The sequence below is a fragment of the Myotis brandtii genome, unplaced genomic scaffold (genome assembly GCF_000412655.1).
Source record: "Myotis brandtii unplaced genomic scaffold, ASM41265v1 scaffold646, whole genome shotgun sequence".
NCBI classification, from domain to species: Eukaryota; Metazoa; Chordata; class Mammalia; order Chiroptera; family Vespertilionidae; genus Myotis; species Myotis brandtii.
Genome location: NW_005370495.1, coordinates 634,055 through 648,770, shown reverse-complemented (window position 1 = coordinate 648,770; position 14,716 = coordinate 634,055). Strand labels below are relative to the sequence as shown.

Sequence of the window (14,716 nt, the reverse complement as noted above, 5' to 3'; positions counted from 1 at the left end):
GGCGACAGTGGGAACGGTGCTGTGGGTGTTACTGATGGAGGACGTGTCTGGGAAAACGTGCTGCTTGGCTACATCACGCACGTGTGTAGGTGGGGAGTATAAGCCTTCTTTTGTCAGGGTTCACAAATCCGATAATATCTGCAGAAGGGTTAGAAGTGAGGGGTCCTCGGCTCTTTTCCTCGCAAGGTTGTTATCTCGTGTTTTCTGGCATGTCCCTCACTTCTGACGGGCGGAGGTGCGAGTGAAAGAATGAGCCCACGAGTGTCGTGTGCACTTAACTGTGGACTGGCCGCTCCAACCACACAATCATCTCCTTTCCCCGAATTCCCGGCCAATGTGCTTCCTTACAAGAGAGCAGCAGCGCTATTTCTCACAGATATGACTCTTGTTCAAGGATCTGAGGCCTTATTTAATTGCTTAATGTAGTTATTTATTTTTTTAATGTGGCCGAACGTAATGCTACGTTTTTGTTTGTTTGTTGTTGTTGTTTTTAGTAGCTCCTTTCAGATGCTAACACCATTCTGATAGCTCATGCCAATCCTTGTCTCTGGATCTCCAGGCAGGCCTTTCTCTGCTCTCATTCTCTCAGCCAGGTTACAGTGCGGGTTCTAGAAAGTGTACCCAGGACTAGGTCAACATGGACAGTGGAGGGGGTGGTGAAGGAAGTGGCCGAGAGACCGTCCTGTAAGGACAGGGAAAGCCCTCTCTTTTTCCTTGCAGTGGCCTTCCACCATTTATGAGAAGTACCTGGTAATTAAACACCAAGATTGTTGTCTTAACAAACAGCCGCTCTGTTCAAACTAAGGGACAAGATAGCTACTCTCAAGGCTACATTCTTGCTACACCTCCTCCCTGCTGTTTTCACATCTCAGGGATAATTCCCACCAAGGAGTCTCTAGTTAGAAAGTTTCCTTCCTTGCCCCCCTTCAAACAGGCCTCTTTTGAATTATTCATCACGTTTGCTCTAAGCGTGTGTTGCAGGCGTGGGAAAAATACTGATAAGACACTTCCTAGGACATCTGTAGGACTGTCTCCCAAAAAAACAAACTCCACTTCAGCCCTGAACCCTCCTCCCTTCCTTGTCACTTAGCAACAGCCAAGGCTTACAAAGGGAAGCCGCCCTTTTGTTTCTTGCCTGGCCCTTTCCCTTCGTGGAAAGTAAAATAAACTTCCTCTCTGTATCTCCTCCTTTGGTTGTGAATTCGTTCACAGCCCATGTTGGCAGCCAAACCCCAGCACGTCCGACATTTGTAATCTGTTGACATAGTTCTGCATCTGCCTTGAAATATGTATGGCCAGTCGGCAAGTTTCTAAACTCAGACTTTTCACTAAAAATTCTGTCCATGAAATAGTAATAAAACCACCAACAAGCACGCGCTCTGTGCCAACTCGAAGCGTGTCACAGCTGTTGGCGCATGTCCTGTCTTGGAGGTGTGCTCAGCTTTCAAAGGAGACGGAGCAGAACGTGGGGTGTTCTCTGTGGGCCCACCCTGCTGATACGTGACTGAGAGACGGACACGAGTGTTCTTCATTGTGAGGAGGGATTTCCACACATGAGCAGGTGTGTGTGGACCCCAGCTGTCCTGTTGCACCAGCGATGACAGCAAGGGTCCCATCATCAGATGGTACGTGGCAGGTCCAGGAGCCTGTGGGTCAGGTCCAGCAGGCCTGGCCCTGAAACCCAAGCTGATACGGGACGGCCACCCCAGGTCCTGGTTCTCTTGGTGGAGATGAGGACGAGGCCGCTCCAATCAGCCCGCTCTTCTTTCCGAAGGACTGCTGGCCGGTTTCTCTAACAGAAGACAGACACTTTGGCGTGAAGGGATGGATCGTAAAACACTAAGGAAACCAAAAGCTTCTAAGGTGGTCTGGCCCCACGGTGTGACCCAGATTTCTGTGAATTTACAGAATCCACGTAAAGGCTGAAAATCGAGGCGTTTTCCAATGTCCCTGCCTTCACCAGCCTCTCCCCCTACACCGTGAGCCTCACTGGATGTGGGACACGTTATACAGCAGGATCCTCCCCTGTCACTCTTGCTCCGGGCTCTTTATCCAGAGAAATAACCAAACAAAGACAAAAAAATGAGCAAACAAATATCTGGGAGCTTCAGGTTATAGACATGTAGATAGTGATGATGCTGGTTTATGCTGAAAATACAAAATCAGACCGAAAGGTGTATGAAATAGAACCTGCTACTGGGGACAACATGGGGATAACTATTCTTCAATCAATAGGAAAATATTATATAGAAATGTTTGCATAGAAGTATATAAGCGTCTATTTATAATAATAAAAGCATAATATGCTAATTAGTCCAGACTGCCGAACAGTGGAGCAACCATCCGGACCACCTTCCGGACGAAGCCAGGGCTGCGAGGGCCGAGCCCCTCGCACGAATTTCGTGCACCGTGCCTCTAGTTGCTATATATACTGACACATTATATTAATCGAGAATATACTGCTTTTCTCCCAGCCGGTGTGGCTCAGTTTGCTGGAGCTTCATCCTATTCACCAAAAGGTGGCGAGTTTGTTTCCCGGTCAGGGCACATACCCAGGTTTCGGGTTGAAACTTCTGTCCAGTGCTTATAGGAGGCAACTGGAAACAGGTCGATGTTTCCCTCTTACATCGACATTTGGTGGAAGAATCGCTAATGAGATTAAACATATGGGTTCTGTTGGATTGTTTCCATTTGTCGTATTTGTATTCTGTGGATTTTCCCCTCTTTTCCTGCCAGCTTTGGTTTAATTGAGTCTTATTATTGCTCCAATCTATCTCCACGATGGGCTCATTGGATGAAACTGTTTAAAACTTTAATGGTCTCCCTAGAATTTAAAATATCCGTCATTAATACAGCACAGCTTACCTTCAGATGATACTCTGTCACTTTGTGAATATTACAATAACCTAAAATGCATATATGTTTCATTTCTTTTTTCTTCTTTTATGGCATTCTTATTTCATCTTTTATTTTACTTGTTATAAAGCCCACAGCATATTTGAACTATTTCACTGTACATAGTCAATATTCTTTAGAGTAATCAACTTTAAGAAAATATATTTCTATTTGCCTTTATTTCAATGACTTTACAGCTTTTGATGTCTTTGGGAAGACCTGGCTTCTCTTTGATTTTCTTCCATCTGAAGAACTTCTGGGACTTTTCTGTGGGTCAGGCCCATGGACCTGAATCCTCCCAGCTTCTGGTGTTTCCTGAAGGTCGTCATGTCACCTGAGAGGGGTTGGGCTGGGCATAGGAGCCTGGGCGGAAAGGTGTGGTTTTCGCATGTCAACGATGCCTCCCCATGGAATTCTCATTTCTTAGTTCATGAGGACAGGCTGCATTTCTTAGGCACTGGTCCCTGCTCTCTGCCTTCCTTGAAGCTTTTTTTTTATCTTGTATTTTCAGCAGGTGGACTAGGAGGTGTCTAGGTGTGTGTGTGAGTGAGTGTGTGCACAGGCACGATATTCATCCTGCTGGGGGCATGCTCCCCTTCTCAGATCTGTGGTTTGGTGTCATTCCTCATGAACAGCTCTCGGCCATCACCATCCTGCACGTTTCGTTAGCCCTGTCTCTTTCCTGCTTCTTCTGGGACCCCTACCTCTCCCCGTGTCCAGACCATCTGCAGTGGCTGCACATCCTCTCCCCATGTCCGGACCATCTGCGGTGGCTGCACATCCTCTCCCCATGTCCGGACCATCAGCAGTGGCTGCACCTCCTCTCCCCGTGTCCAGACCATCAGCAGTGGCTGCACATCCTCTCCCCATGTCCGGACCATCTGCGGTGGTTGCACCTCCTCTCCCCGTGTCCGGACCATCTGCAGTGGCTGCACATCCTCTCCCCGTGTCCAGACCATCTGCAGTGGCTGCACATCCTCTCCCCGTGTCCGGACCATCTGCGGTGGCTGCACCTCCTCTCCCTGTGTCCCTCAGGCCATCGGAGGTGGCTGCACGTCCCCGTGTGCTCAGCTCTGTCTCATCCGCGTCTCTCCGTGGGTCCCAGTTTGCGTAATTGCTATTAACCTTTCTTCAGAGTCACCGCGTCCTTCCTCAGCCGTGTCCATCCACTAATGAGCTCATGAAGGCCCTTCCTCCCGGATGCTGTGGTTCTCCCTCTAGATTTCCCGTCTCACTCTGTCTTATAATTATCGTCACTGCAGTAATTACCCCAGCCCCTCATGCCTGCTGCCTTTTCTTCTAGATCCTTTCACACGTTTCTCATAGTTATTTTAATATTATTGCTTAATATGTCCATTATGAGGGTGTACGCTGAGTCTACTACTTGGTCGCCAGGCAAGAGGTTGTCTTTTTCTTGCATTTACGTGTGTCGCACAATGTCTTATTAAAGCTGGACACTGGGAGCCCGGCCAGCCTGGCTCAGTGGTTGAGCATTGACCTATGAACCAGGAGGTCATGGTTTGATTCCCGGTCAGGGCACAGGCCCAGGTTGCAGGTTCAATCCCCAGTGTGGGGTGTGCAGAAAGCAGCCGATCCATGATTCTCATCTCATTGATGTTTCTCTCCCCCATCGCTCTCCCTCCCTCTCTGACCAATAAACACATACAATATATATATAAAAGGTGTGCAGGAAGCAGCCGATCCATGGTTCTCTCTCATTGATGTTTCTCTCCCCCTCGCTCTCCCTCCCTTTCTGACATCAATAAAAATAATATAATATATATTTTGAGTAAGCTGGACACTGAGTAAAACTGCAGACTGCTGGTGATGTTTGTGCCCGAGAAGGCACCCACTTCTGTTGTGTCCATCCAGCTGGACCGGAGTGGGTTTGAGTCCTGTCGTTGCTATGGTTACTCCCCTGCACCCCACGCGTTAGGTCCTTTGATGTCGGGGGGCGGGGGTTGGGGGAGGAGCTGCCACTGCCATGTGCTTAGTGTGAGGGCTTTTTCTCAGTGTCCGTCCTCCACCTTCAGCGTTCAGTCACCCCTAAACACCTTCCAAAGGAGGTGGCCTCCCCCACACCCTGCCCCACCCCAGGGTGGGCTGTGAGTCCCCCGGTGCCGGCTCACTCCGAGGCCAGGCTGCTCTGTGCTGCTCTCCCCGCCTCCGCCCAACCTGAGAGCCTGCCCTCGGTGGTGGTCTTAGAACCCTGCCCCCCCTCGAAGCCCTCGATTTCCGCCTGTGGTTGAATCCGGGGCCTGCCCTGCATCCCCAGCTCAGGAGGCCACAGCCTTGAATGACAAAGGACCACTCGGCCTCCTCGCCAGTCCAGGCGGAGACGGTCTTTCCATCCATCCTTCTCCAGACAACGCGCCTCTTTGTGCCCAAGAGGTACACGTCTTGCTGCCCCTCTCCCAGCGGTTAACGTTTTATTTCCTAAAAGTGAGGGACCCCCTGGAGCACACCCACTTCACGCCCTTCTGTCCAGAGACAGGTGATGCGGTGGCTCTTGGCCGCTGCCGTCCCCAGTGCTTCCCTGAGACCCTGGAGGGGCCGGGTGCGAAGGGCACGCTCCCCTGCCTGGGCCCTGAGCTCCCGGTGCGTGGGCTCGGCAGGTGCTGAGACTTCGTGTTGGTTCTTCCGGGAGCGTGACGGTTGGTCCCTTTCTCCTGCGTCCTGTCAGCAGCAGGTGCACGTCCCGTCTCTCCTCCAAGGGGCTGGTCCTTCTTAAAGGGGCTGTCACCCGGGTGCCTGCAACCTCACCTCTTTGATGAGTTCAAACAGTGATGATTCGTAGTTTACATTTTTCTCATTGTTCACTTGGATGGGATGTTTTAATTTTACATCATTCTGTTCCCAAGTAGAAGTGGAAATCCTCTTACGGTTTTATTTTTTTAAATATGTTTTTATTGATGGTAGAGAGAAGGGGAGAGGGGGAGAGAGAGAGAAACATGGATGTGAGAGATAAATACCAGTCAGCTGCTTCCTGCACGTCCTCTACTGGGATCAGCCTACAACCCGATCCTGTGCCTGACCCGGAACAGAACCAGCCAGCCACTCGGGCTGGGCTTTTATGGGCTTTCCTGTGCCTTTAGTTCAGGGATAAGTTTATGGCCACCAGGATTATATTCCCATCCAGCATGGAGAAGGGTTCCTCAAACGCTCACTTTAAAGTGAAATGACCTATCCGTCTACCTGTATCTATCATGCACTTAGCTAATTCACGCATTAGTTTAGCGTAGTGATACACCATCTCATAGCGGAACAAAATTCAGAGATATTTGCAAATGCATTACAGGATTAAATTCAATATATGGTTATATTACAGAGACACTATGGGCAAATACGCCCATCCTACTGAGACTCGCTCCTCACTTAGAGATTGCTGGTATAGAGACGATTCTGATTTTCCCACGTGGCAGTCCTTGCTTAGGAATCACACTTTTCCTAATAAAACCTTCTCTATTGGGTGAGACCACCATCGGGATTGAGCGTATGCGTATTTCTGTCTTGCTAAGTTGGGAGTTCTGTCTGGGTCGGCGTGGGCCATACAATGGCCTGTCTGATGCATTATTACTTGCCATTATAAAATATATAAAATATTTTGCTATCATACTGGATTCAGACTTTGACTTTTCAGATATTAATTTATCTAGAGCCGACTGTGATATTGTTGTATAGGTACAGCAAGTTCAAAAGTTATTATTCACAATTAAGTTGTTTGTGTATGTACTTGTGTAATTGGTAGTTAGGTATAGTGGGAAAAACTTGTAAATCATGAAAGCATAAGACCTCACTGAGAAGATGCATAGTGAAATGAGTTTAAAAAATAAGATTACTTAGATTTAAAGAAAGAAGAGTTAACCTGTATACTCTTTGGGTATTTCATGCAACTTTAAAATAAATTTTAAAAAATGCATGCAACAAGGAAATCATATAACAGGCAACCAAACCAAAGAGAAATACGTAAGTATACCAGCCACTTATTTTGAGAGAACTGCTATTATTCGGCACTAAACTTAGCTTTTAATTTCTGGCAATGAAAGCAGAAACGATGTAGAACTTATTTATTTAATTCGCTTTAAAAATGAAACCGAGCCGTCCAGAGAGATGAGCACCGTCCTTGTTTATGTTCTGGTTGATGTTTATAATCGCAAGGGAAGGGTCCCCCCGAAGGTTTCCCAGGAGATGCAGAAGGCGCGTCCACGGCCGTCACGCACGTTGTTGGTAGGATGCCCAGAGCATGCTAGGTGAACCGCGTGAGTGTCTGCGGGGTCTGGTCCCTGGTCGCAGAGGTTGTCCCTGCTCACTCATGTTGTCACGGATGGGCTCCCAAGCGCGTCCCTTCACGCTGGTTTCAGGGCCTCGGTCTCCTCGGCTCTCCACCCCATTTCCCTTGGGGCCTCATCGGGGAGCAGGCACTCAGCGGGCAGTGTCTACAGGGGATGAAAGTTCTGGAAAACAGAAAGTACTGAAGTGGAGGCTGTCGTGATAGAATATTAACCACTTGGATTCCTCCTCCATAATTATAGTAATTCTTACTAAATGCATGCAAATGGCGATGCATGATTTCATGCTGACTCGTCAGGCTGGCGAGGCCTCTCCTCTGCTGCGTGAGTCTCCTGTTTCTGAGAACGGCCAGGCCTAGGCCACCTGCGTGTGAACGTGCTGGCTTTCGGGGAGCCCTGTCTCGTGGGGGCGGGTCTAGCCTCTGAGCTCATGGTCAAGCAGAAGCATGCGCCCCAGTGAGGCTCTGAGTCCAAAAGTGGCGAACTTATATGGATACATTTACCCGACGTTGAAGTGGCACCGCCTACACACCTACCCATCTAGGTCCTCTGAGCCGCACACGGGTGATCCACTGTCCCGCCTTCATAAGTCATGCTTCCGCAGCCCCGCACGCAGAAGCTTATCATTCGCGATGATGTTTTATCAGGTGTGTCCCTGGCTGCTAAAGCCTGAAACCCTCTATTTTACGGACAGTCTTGCATGTTCTTCATGGTGCGGAATGGGGAATAGTGACGCTAAAAGTGGCCTCAGTGATGACTTACTTAGTTCTCTGTGACTTACCCAACCACCAACTAACAGCTTGTGAGAGCCTCAATCCCACCAGACTTTTTTTTTAATTAGATTTATTGGGGTCACTTTGGTCAACATGATCATGGAGGTTTCAGGTGTGGGTTTCTGCATGTTGCACGGTGTGCCCACCACCCAGTCATGCTTCCCATCCAGTGGAAAGCAGGGAGTGGGCTGCAGTCATGTCAGTGACTGACGTGTTGGGGGAGAAACACTTTCAGAGTCAGAACTCGAAGTGGTTTTGGAAAGAGCAGGGAGACGGGGCCGTTCCCCTCTCCCCAGGCTCATGGGCCCCGCGCCCCTCCCAGAGCTGCCGTCCTTCTGTCCCGTGAGGTCCTTGCCGTCCTGAGGACGGATTTATTGGCTCATAGACCACGAGGCGCCAGCGTCCCAGTGAACGGGGCGCATCCTGAGTGACAGGTACTTTCCTGATGGTGACGCCTGAGACCCACGCACTCGCCCGTCAGAATGAGGACGGCTCTCCGTCGAGGAAAACGGCTCAAGTTGTTTCAACTCCATCTGCAAAGGTTTCGTGTCTCCTGCTGGAAACATCAGGCGCCATGGCCTGTTCATGATGCTTCGAATCATTTCCATTTCCCAGGTTTCAGCAAACCATTCTCTGGAGTTTTCCGAGTGGCTGGAGCGTCAGGGCTGAGACCGGGCGAGGTTGCCTGTTCCGACCTCCCTGTCGATGATCAGGGCTGGGCCATGCCTTCGCACAGGCATCCGGTCAAATTGGGACGCAGGCCCTCATAAGGGCTGTGGTGTAGAGTCTTTGCTCCCGCAGGCTGGACGCACGGGGAATACCCTCCAACTCTAACCACGTTTCATAGATGAGCCCGCTGCTAGATGCCCCAGTTTTTACATTTGAAATGATCAGAATGGACATCTGCAGACGATACGGCACAAACGCCCTGATACATAAGCATTTCTCTGTTTAATTGTCGCTTCCTGGCAGGGGGTCGAACCCTTTAGAAAGAGTGATTGTGTTCCCGGAGGTCAGGGCGCCTGGTGATTCGGGGTCTGGGTGTGTGTGAGCAACCTTTTAGACACATCGCTTCGCAGCGCTTGCTGTCGCCCCCTTCTCTGACACAGAGCGTGAGCAATGGATGCTCTGGAAGAGCTAGAGGTCCTTTCTATGGAAACTGTGCCTGCGCCGTGACCATTCCCTCTTCTAGATGTTTCTATTGAGAAACAATATGGCTTTCCTATCAGATGGTGTGTTACACAGCCTCCTTGTAGGAAGTCTTTAGAGCAGTTCTTTTGTGTGTGTATATCTTTCCCCTGTTGAATTTTGTGTCTAAATCAGGGGTGGGGAATGCCTGGCCTGCAGGCCGTATACTAGTAAGTCCGGGTTCAATTCTGGTCAAGGGCACGTACCTCCGTACCTCGGATGCAGGCTTGACCCCAGGCCCTGGTCGGGGCACATGTGGGACACAACCCATCGTTGTGTCTCCCTCACATCGATGTTTCTCTCTCACTGTCTCACCCCTTCCTTCCTCTTTCTCTGAAAATCAATGGAAAAATGTCCTCGGATGAGGATTAAAAAACAAACAAAAAATGTTTGCCCCAATAGAGCAGGCTAACTGTTACGTGGACGATTCTGTGCGGCCCGCAAGTGATGGTCTAAACATCCAAATGGCCCTTGGCAGGGAAAAGGGTCCCGCCCCCGGAAGAAACACCTTTGAGCTGCTGAGCTACAGTTGTGTGCGTCACCATGTGGCTGCCACCGTGAGTTAACGACGTTACACATCAGTGTCGCTGGACGGGACCTTTTTCTTCTAAAACTGCCCCAATGAGCATCTGCTACACATCGTTCTCTGCAGATTCTAATGAGTGTTGTGCACAGTGATGGCTGAGGTGCCTCCTCTCCAGGTGTCTGCCGGCCCCCACCCGCCTGCTCTCTCACACCTCCATTTCCGCTGGGACTAGAATAACGATGAAGAGCAAACAGCCTAGCTTGTTCTTCCCAGAACTTCTCCGGTCCCGCCTCTGTCCGGAGGCCAGAGAGTTAGCGGCTCTGTCTCCTAAGGTACTAGGCATTTTTTTGTTTTGTTTTGTTGTTGTTGTTAAATTTATTTTTATTGATTTCAGAGAAGAAGGGAAAGGCAGGCAGAGATAGAAACATCAATGATGAGAGAGAATCATGGATCGGCTGCCTCCTGCACGCCCCCCACTGGGGATGGAGCTCACAACCCGGGCCTGTGCCCTGACCGGGACTCGAACCTCAACCTCCTGGTTCCTAGGTGGACGCTCACAGGTTGACCCTGGCCGGGCTCAGGCACTAGGTTTGGCATCCTGCTGTTGCCGCCTGCTCCTTCCTGATGTTTGGGTTCTGGGTCATGCACATGGTGGGTGTTTCTCTAAAAGGGCTTCCCCACCCCGACCCCCTATCCTTTTAGGCCCAGAGAGGGCTCCCCGTGCTGGGCGTGTGCTTCCGCCAGCGCCTGGCTCTGTGCCCTGTGCAGGAAGCATGGTTTCTGACCCAAAGTAGCCCCACTCATGACATAAACCCGCTCTGCACTGCTGCTCACGTCACTCCAGGTGCCTGGGCACTGCCCAGCTCTGGCCCAGGGCCCTCAGTCGTTCGCAGACGTGGTGGGTCATCCTGTGAGCCCCGCTCCATCTGCAGCTCCGTTCCCGGGCGCGCTTGTATGGGTGTGTTTGTCTCCAGGGCGTCACTAGGGGATGTTGTAGCCACAAGTGCCAAGCATCTCCGTGTCCTCAGCCTCTAACCTACACGGGCTACACGGGCTACACGGGCTACACGGTGATGCCGGGGCGGGAGGGGACGGGAGGCGGCTCCGTCTGCATTTCCAGCGCCAAGGCCTGAGGGAGCGCCTCTGGGACTTCTCTGATCGCGCACTGATTAATATATTTTTTGTTTGTTTTTTATTTATTCTGAAATTTTGTTATAATTTCTGCAGGTATAGATATAAATGCAAGTTACTTCTATTACAGGATGAGTTGGATTTACACATAAATTTCAAGGAAGGAGAAAATGAAAAATTAATATACAATAAATGCACTTAAATCAGCATGTAATAAACAGAGCAAATAAGTAAAGAACCATTATTTATGAAGCAAGGGGGATGTAGTAACGGAACTTAATGTTGAATGATGTGTCACAGTTGCTTTCTTTTAATTTAAACATCTTTTTCTGTGCTTTTGCACATGTTGGGGTTACGCTCTGGCCTCCGTCTGGCCTGGGGTGACCTTGATGTGTTATCACCCTAAGCAAGCTCTTCCCTATCCCATTCCACAATTAGACATTTTACACCGAGAGATTTTACGTGCCTTTTTTCAGAGCCAAATAAAACATTAAGTGATCTACGGGAGTTGATTTTGCCAATTTTTGATAGAAGGGGAAAAGGTGAAATTCAATGTAGCTGTGATCTGTATTCTAACGTTAAAAGATGGAGAGAAATGAGATGTAAACCAATGAAACAAGTTAGAGGCCTAAGTGGCTCTATTTTTTCATATTTAGCAATTTTACGGTCCATGAAAAGCCCCAAATGTGCTTGAAATAAATAAAAAAAAATGCCACTTAATGCCTCTGGTGCCCTCTGCCTTTAATGTGCGGCCGTTCAGGGAGAAGCCAGTTCTGATGTAGGGGGCGTGCTGTGGCTCAGCCCTGCGCCCGCAGACAGACCGATGGGCTCCCAGCCCCTCCTGACCAGGTGTCCCCAAAGCCTCTGGGTCACGGTTCGGGGTGAGGGCACCGCCCTCCCGTCGTCCCATCGCCCAGGTTTGGGGGAAGCTGAGGCGACGTGGCAGATCTCAGACGTTGTCCCCAGGGACGGGGGCCTGTCCTGTGCAGACTGGACGCGGCAGCTCCGGCCAGCACAGCCCCCGGCTCCCCACTCGGTGCTCAGAGGCTGGGAAGTGGAGGAGATGGCTCCCTCCTTCCCCCTGCAGGCGGGTCTGCAGGCTGGGGCTGGGCAGCTGACCGGCCGCCTGGGCTTCCCTGAGCCTTTCCTTCCTGCCAGAGGCCAGAGGCGGGCGCCGAGCTCCCTGGGGGGAGGAGAATGTACCCCGTGCCTCCCCAGGATGAGCGTCCGCGTGGGCCTCCCCGTCCGCATGCGCTGCCTGTCCAGCTCGAGGCCTGGCCCAGCGCCCGCCGTGTGCGTGGACACCGTGGGTGGCACAGGCTCCTGCCCTCAGCAGCGGGCTGCGCTGTCCGCCTCCAGCCTTGGACCTGTTGATAGTTAGGTCTCTGGCTTCATGTTCTTTTTGTTGTTCATCCTCACCCGAGGGTGTTTTTCCATTGATTTTTAGAGAGACTGGGAGGGAGGGGGAGAGACAGAGAGAAACTTCCGTGTGAGAGTAGCACATCGATTGGTTGCCTCCTGCAGGCACCTGACCAGGGCCCGGGCCAGGGATGTGCCCGCAACCAAGGTACGTGCCCTTGACCGGAATCAAACCTGGGACCCTTCAGTCCGCAGGCCGACGCTCTATCCACTGAGCCACATGGGCCAGGGCTCTGACTTTACAGTAAGTGAAGTCCAATGAGACGGTGAGCATGCGTGTGAGCAGAGATGGTGGGCCGGGTACCCGCGTATGGATGCTCCCATGGGCGGGCAGACAGCGTCCTCACGAGCACAGGGGCGCCGGCGGGCCCTGCTGGTGGCTGCTCCAGGGTTAGCTAACGTCTCCCCCACCTTCCCATCCAGCCCACAGCTCGAGTCCCAGTTCGTTGGTCCTCGTGTTGAGGGAGAACTGAAGTCTAAGTCCCAGGCCAGCTGGGAATTTAGGCGGATCTGCACCAAAGAGACCCTTCTCCCCGTTTCTCACCGGAATATGCTGCTAGTTCTTCAGGCCCGGGGTCACCTGGTCCGTGTGGCTCAGTGGTCGAGTGGCATCGTGGGCCCTAAGAGTCACTGGTTCAGTTCCCCATCAGGGCACATGCCCGGGTTGCAGACTTGATCCCCAGTAGGGGGCGTGTAGGAGGCAGCTGGTCGATGTTTCTCTCTCATCAATGTTTCTCTCTCCCTTCCTCCCTCTCTAAAATTATTTTTTAAAGATATTTTAAAAAATAAAATAAACCTGGTGTCAGAGAAGACTTCCTAGGGTGATGGGAGAGATTGCACTGTACGTACAGTCTCCAGACCTTTAGCGCCATTCCCAATGCATTTCCGGTTTTATAAAATGCCATTGCTGCGTGTTTTGTTTATTGGTATAATAGGGGTTTATACAGATGATTGTTAAACAATATTAGCGCTAATTTACCTGACCTTTGAGGCTGAATTCCTGTATCCTGTGACACATCGGAAATATTGTTAGCGCCTTCACCAGAGACCGTCTCGTCTGGGCAGGTCCCTGGTTGCAGCTTCAGGGCGGAAATGCTGGCCCTGCTCACCGGGAGCAGCCTCTTCATGGGACTGCTCCCCGTTGTCTTTAAATGAGGGGGAGCTGGAACACGACGCATTTGTTCTCATATTAGTTTTCTGAAAGAGTCGGGTTCCCAGGTTCACACTTAACACTTTTCACAAAGACTGTTAATGTTTGTACCGTGTTATCTGAAGAACAACAAACAAGAGAAGTATCATGGGGGTTGCCTCTCACAGGGACCATCATTCTGTAAGGCCTTTTCAAATTGTGTGCGCGAGGATCGAGGCGTTCAGATGGAAGTAGAAGTAACAAGTTTTACTTGAAGAAATCAAGAATAAAATCAGTTAATATTTAAAATGAAATCCATCCCTATTAAAACGAAACGAATGAACACTAAGAACGCGCTCACAGCTGACTCAGGGTCCCTCACCGTCTTCTTGGGGGGCTGCACTTCGTGCAGGGAGCAGTGGGGGCGCCCGGACGAGGCAGATGCGAGAACAGCGTTGTGTTCCCACCTCCTAAGAGTGTCTGTGTTTCCGCAGCCGTGGGGCTCGCCGCATGCCAGGAGCCAGCCCTGCCCAGCAACGGGCTCAAGACGGGCGACCGGTACATGGTGAACGACGTGCTGGCCTTCCAGTGCAAGCCGGGGTACACGCTGCAGGTGGGTGTGAACACTGCAGGTGGGTGTGAACACTGCAGGTGGGGGTAACGCTACAGGTGGGGGTAACGCTGCAGGTGGGTGTGAACACTGCAGGTGGTTGTGAACACTGCAGGTGGGGGGACACGCTGCAGGAGGGTGTGAACACTGCAGGTGGGTGTGAACGCTACAGGTGGGTGTGAACGCTGCAGGTGGGGGTACACTCCGTAGGTGGGGGTACACACCGTAGGTGGAGGTTACGCTGCAGGTGGGTGTCAGGCGTCCCCTCAGGGTCCTCCCGCTCACAAAGGTGAGAGCCCAGGTTCCCACTTGCACTGCAACACCTTTTCAAACCCAAATACTGCCCTGCTGACCTTTCACCCTTCCATGGAAACTTCGTATTTCCTGGCCCTGTCCAGCCTCTGAGCCTGAGAGCTGTAACTTCTGATGATGGAATAAAGTGAAACACAGTCCTTTGCTCAGTTCACGTCCCCCCTGCGCCCCAGGAGAGGGGCCGGCGGGGCCATCACTGCTGACGGGGGCCTGGGAAGTGTGTTAAACGAGGAGAAATAGGTTATTCTCTTTTGAGTCAAAATACGTGATTCGTGGATGACAGTGCTATAGGGACACGTCCAACTTCTGGAAAAGTGTCGCCCTGGCCATGACCCCCAGAAAGGACGGCCCAAGCGAGGACAGTCTCCTCACAGCACCGACCCTCCGGGCCGGCCCGGCCGCGGTCTCACTGCGCCTCCTCTCTCCGCAGGGCCGCTCGCACAT

The 14,716-nt window shown here is 51.3% G+C and overlaps 1 protein-coding gene across 1 annotated transcript in view; it reads left to right on the top strand.

Moving 5' to 3' along the window:
- Positions 1–14,716, top strand: part of CSMD1 (CUB and Sushi multiple domains 1) — a gene marked incomplete at its 5' end in the record, with an annotated part of 650,642 nt that overhangs the window by 543,463 nt on the left and 92,463 nt on the right. The window contains 2 exons of the mRNA XM_014528690.1: positions 13,845–13,963; positions 14,703–14,710. Coding sequence (XP_014384176.1) covers positions 13,845–13,963; positions 14,703–14,710 — 127 coding nt within the window. The remainder of the gene's footprint in view (positions 1–13,844; positions 13,964–14,702; positions 14,711–14,716) is intronic.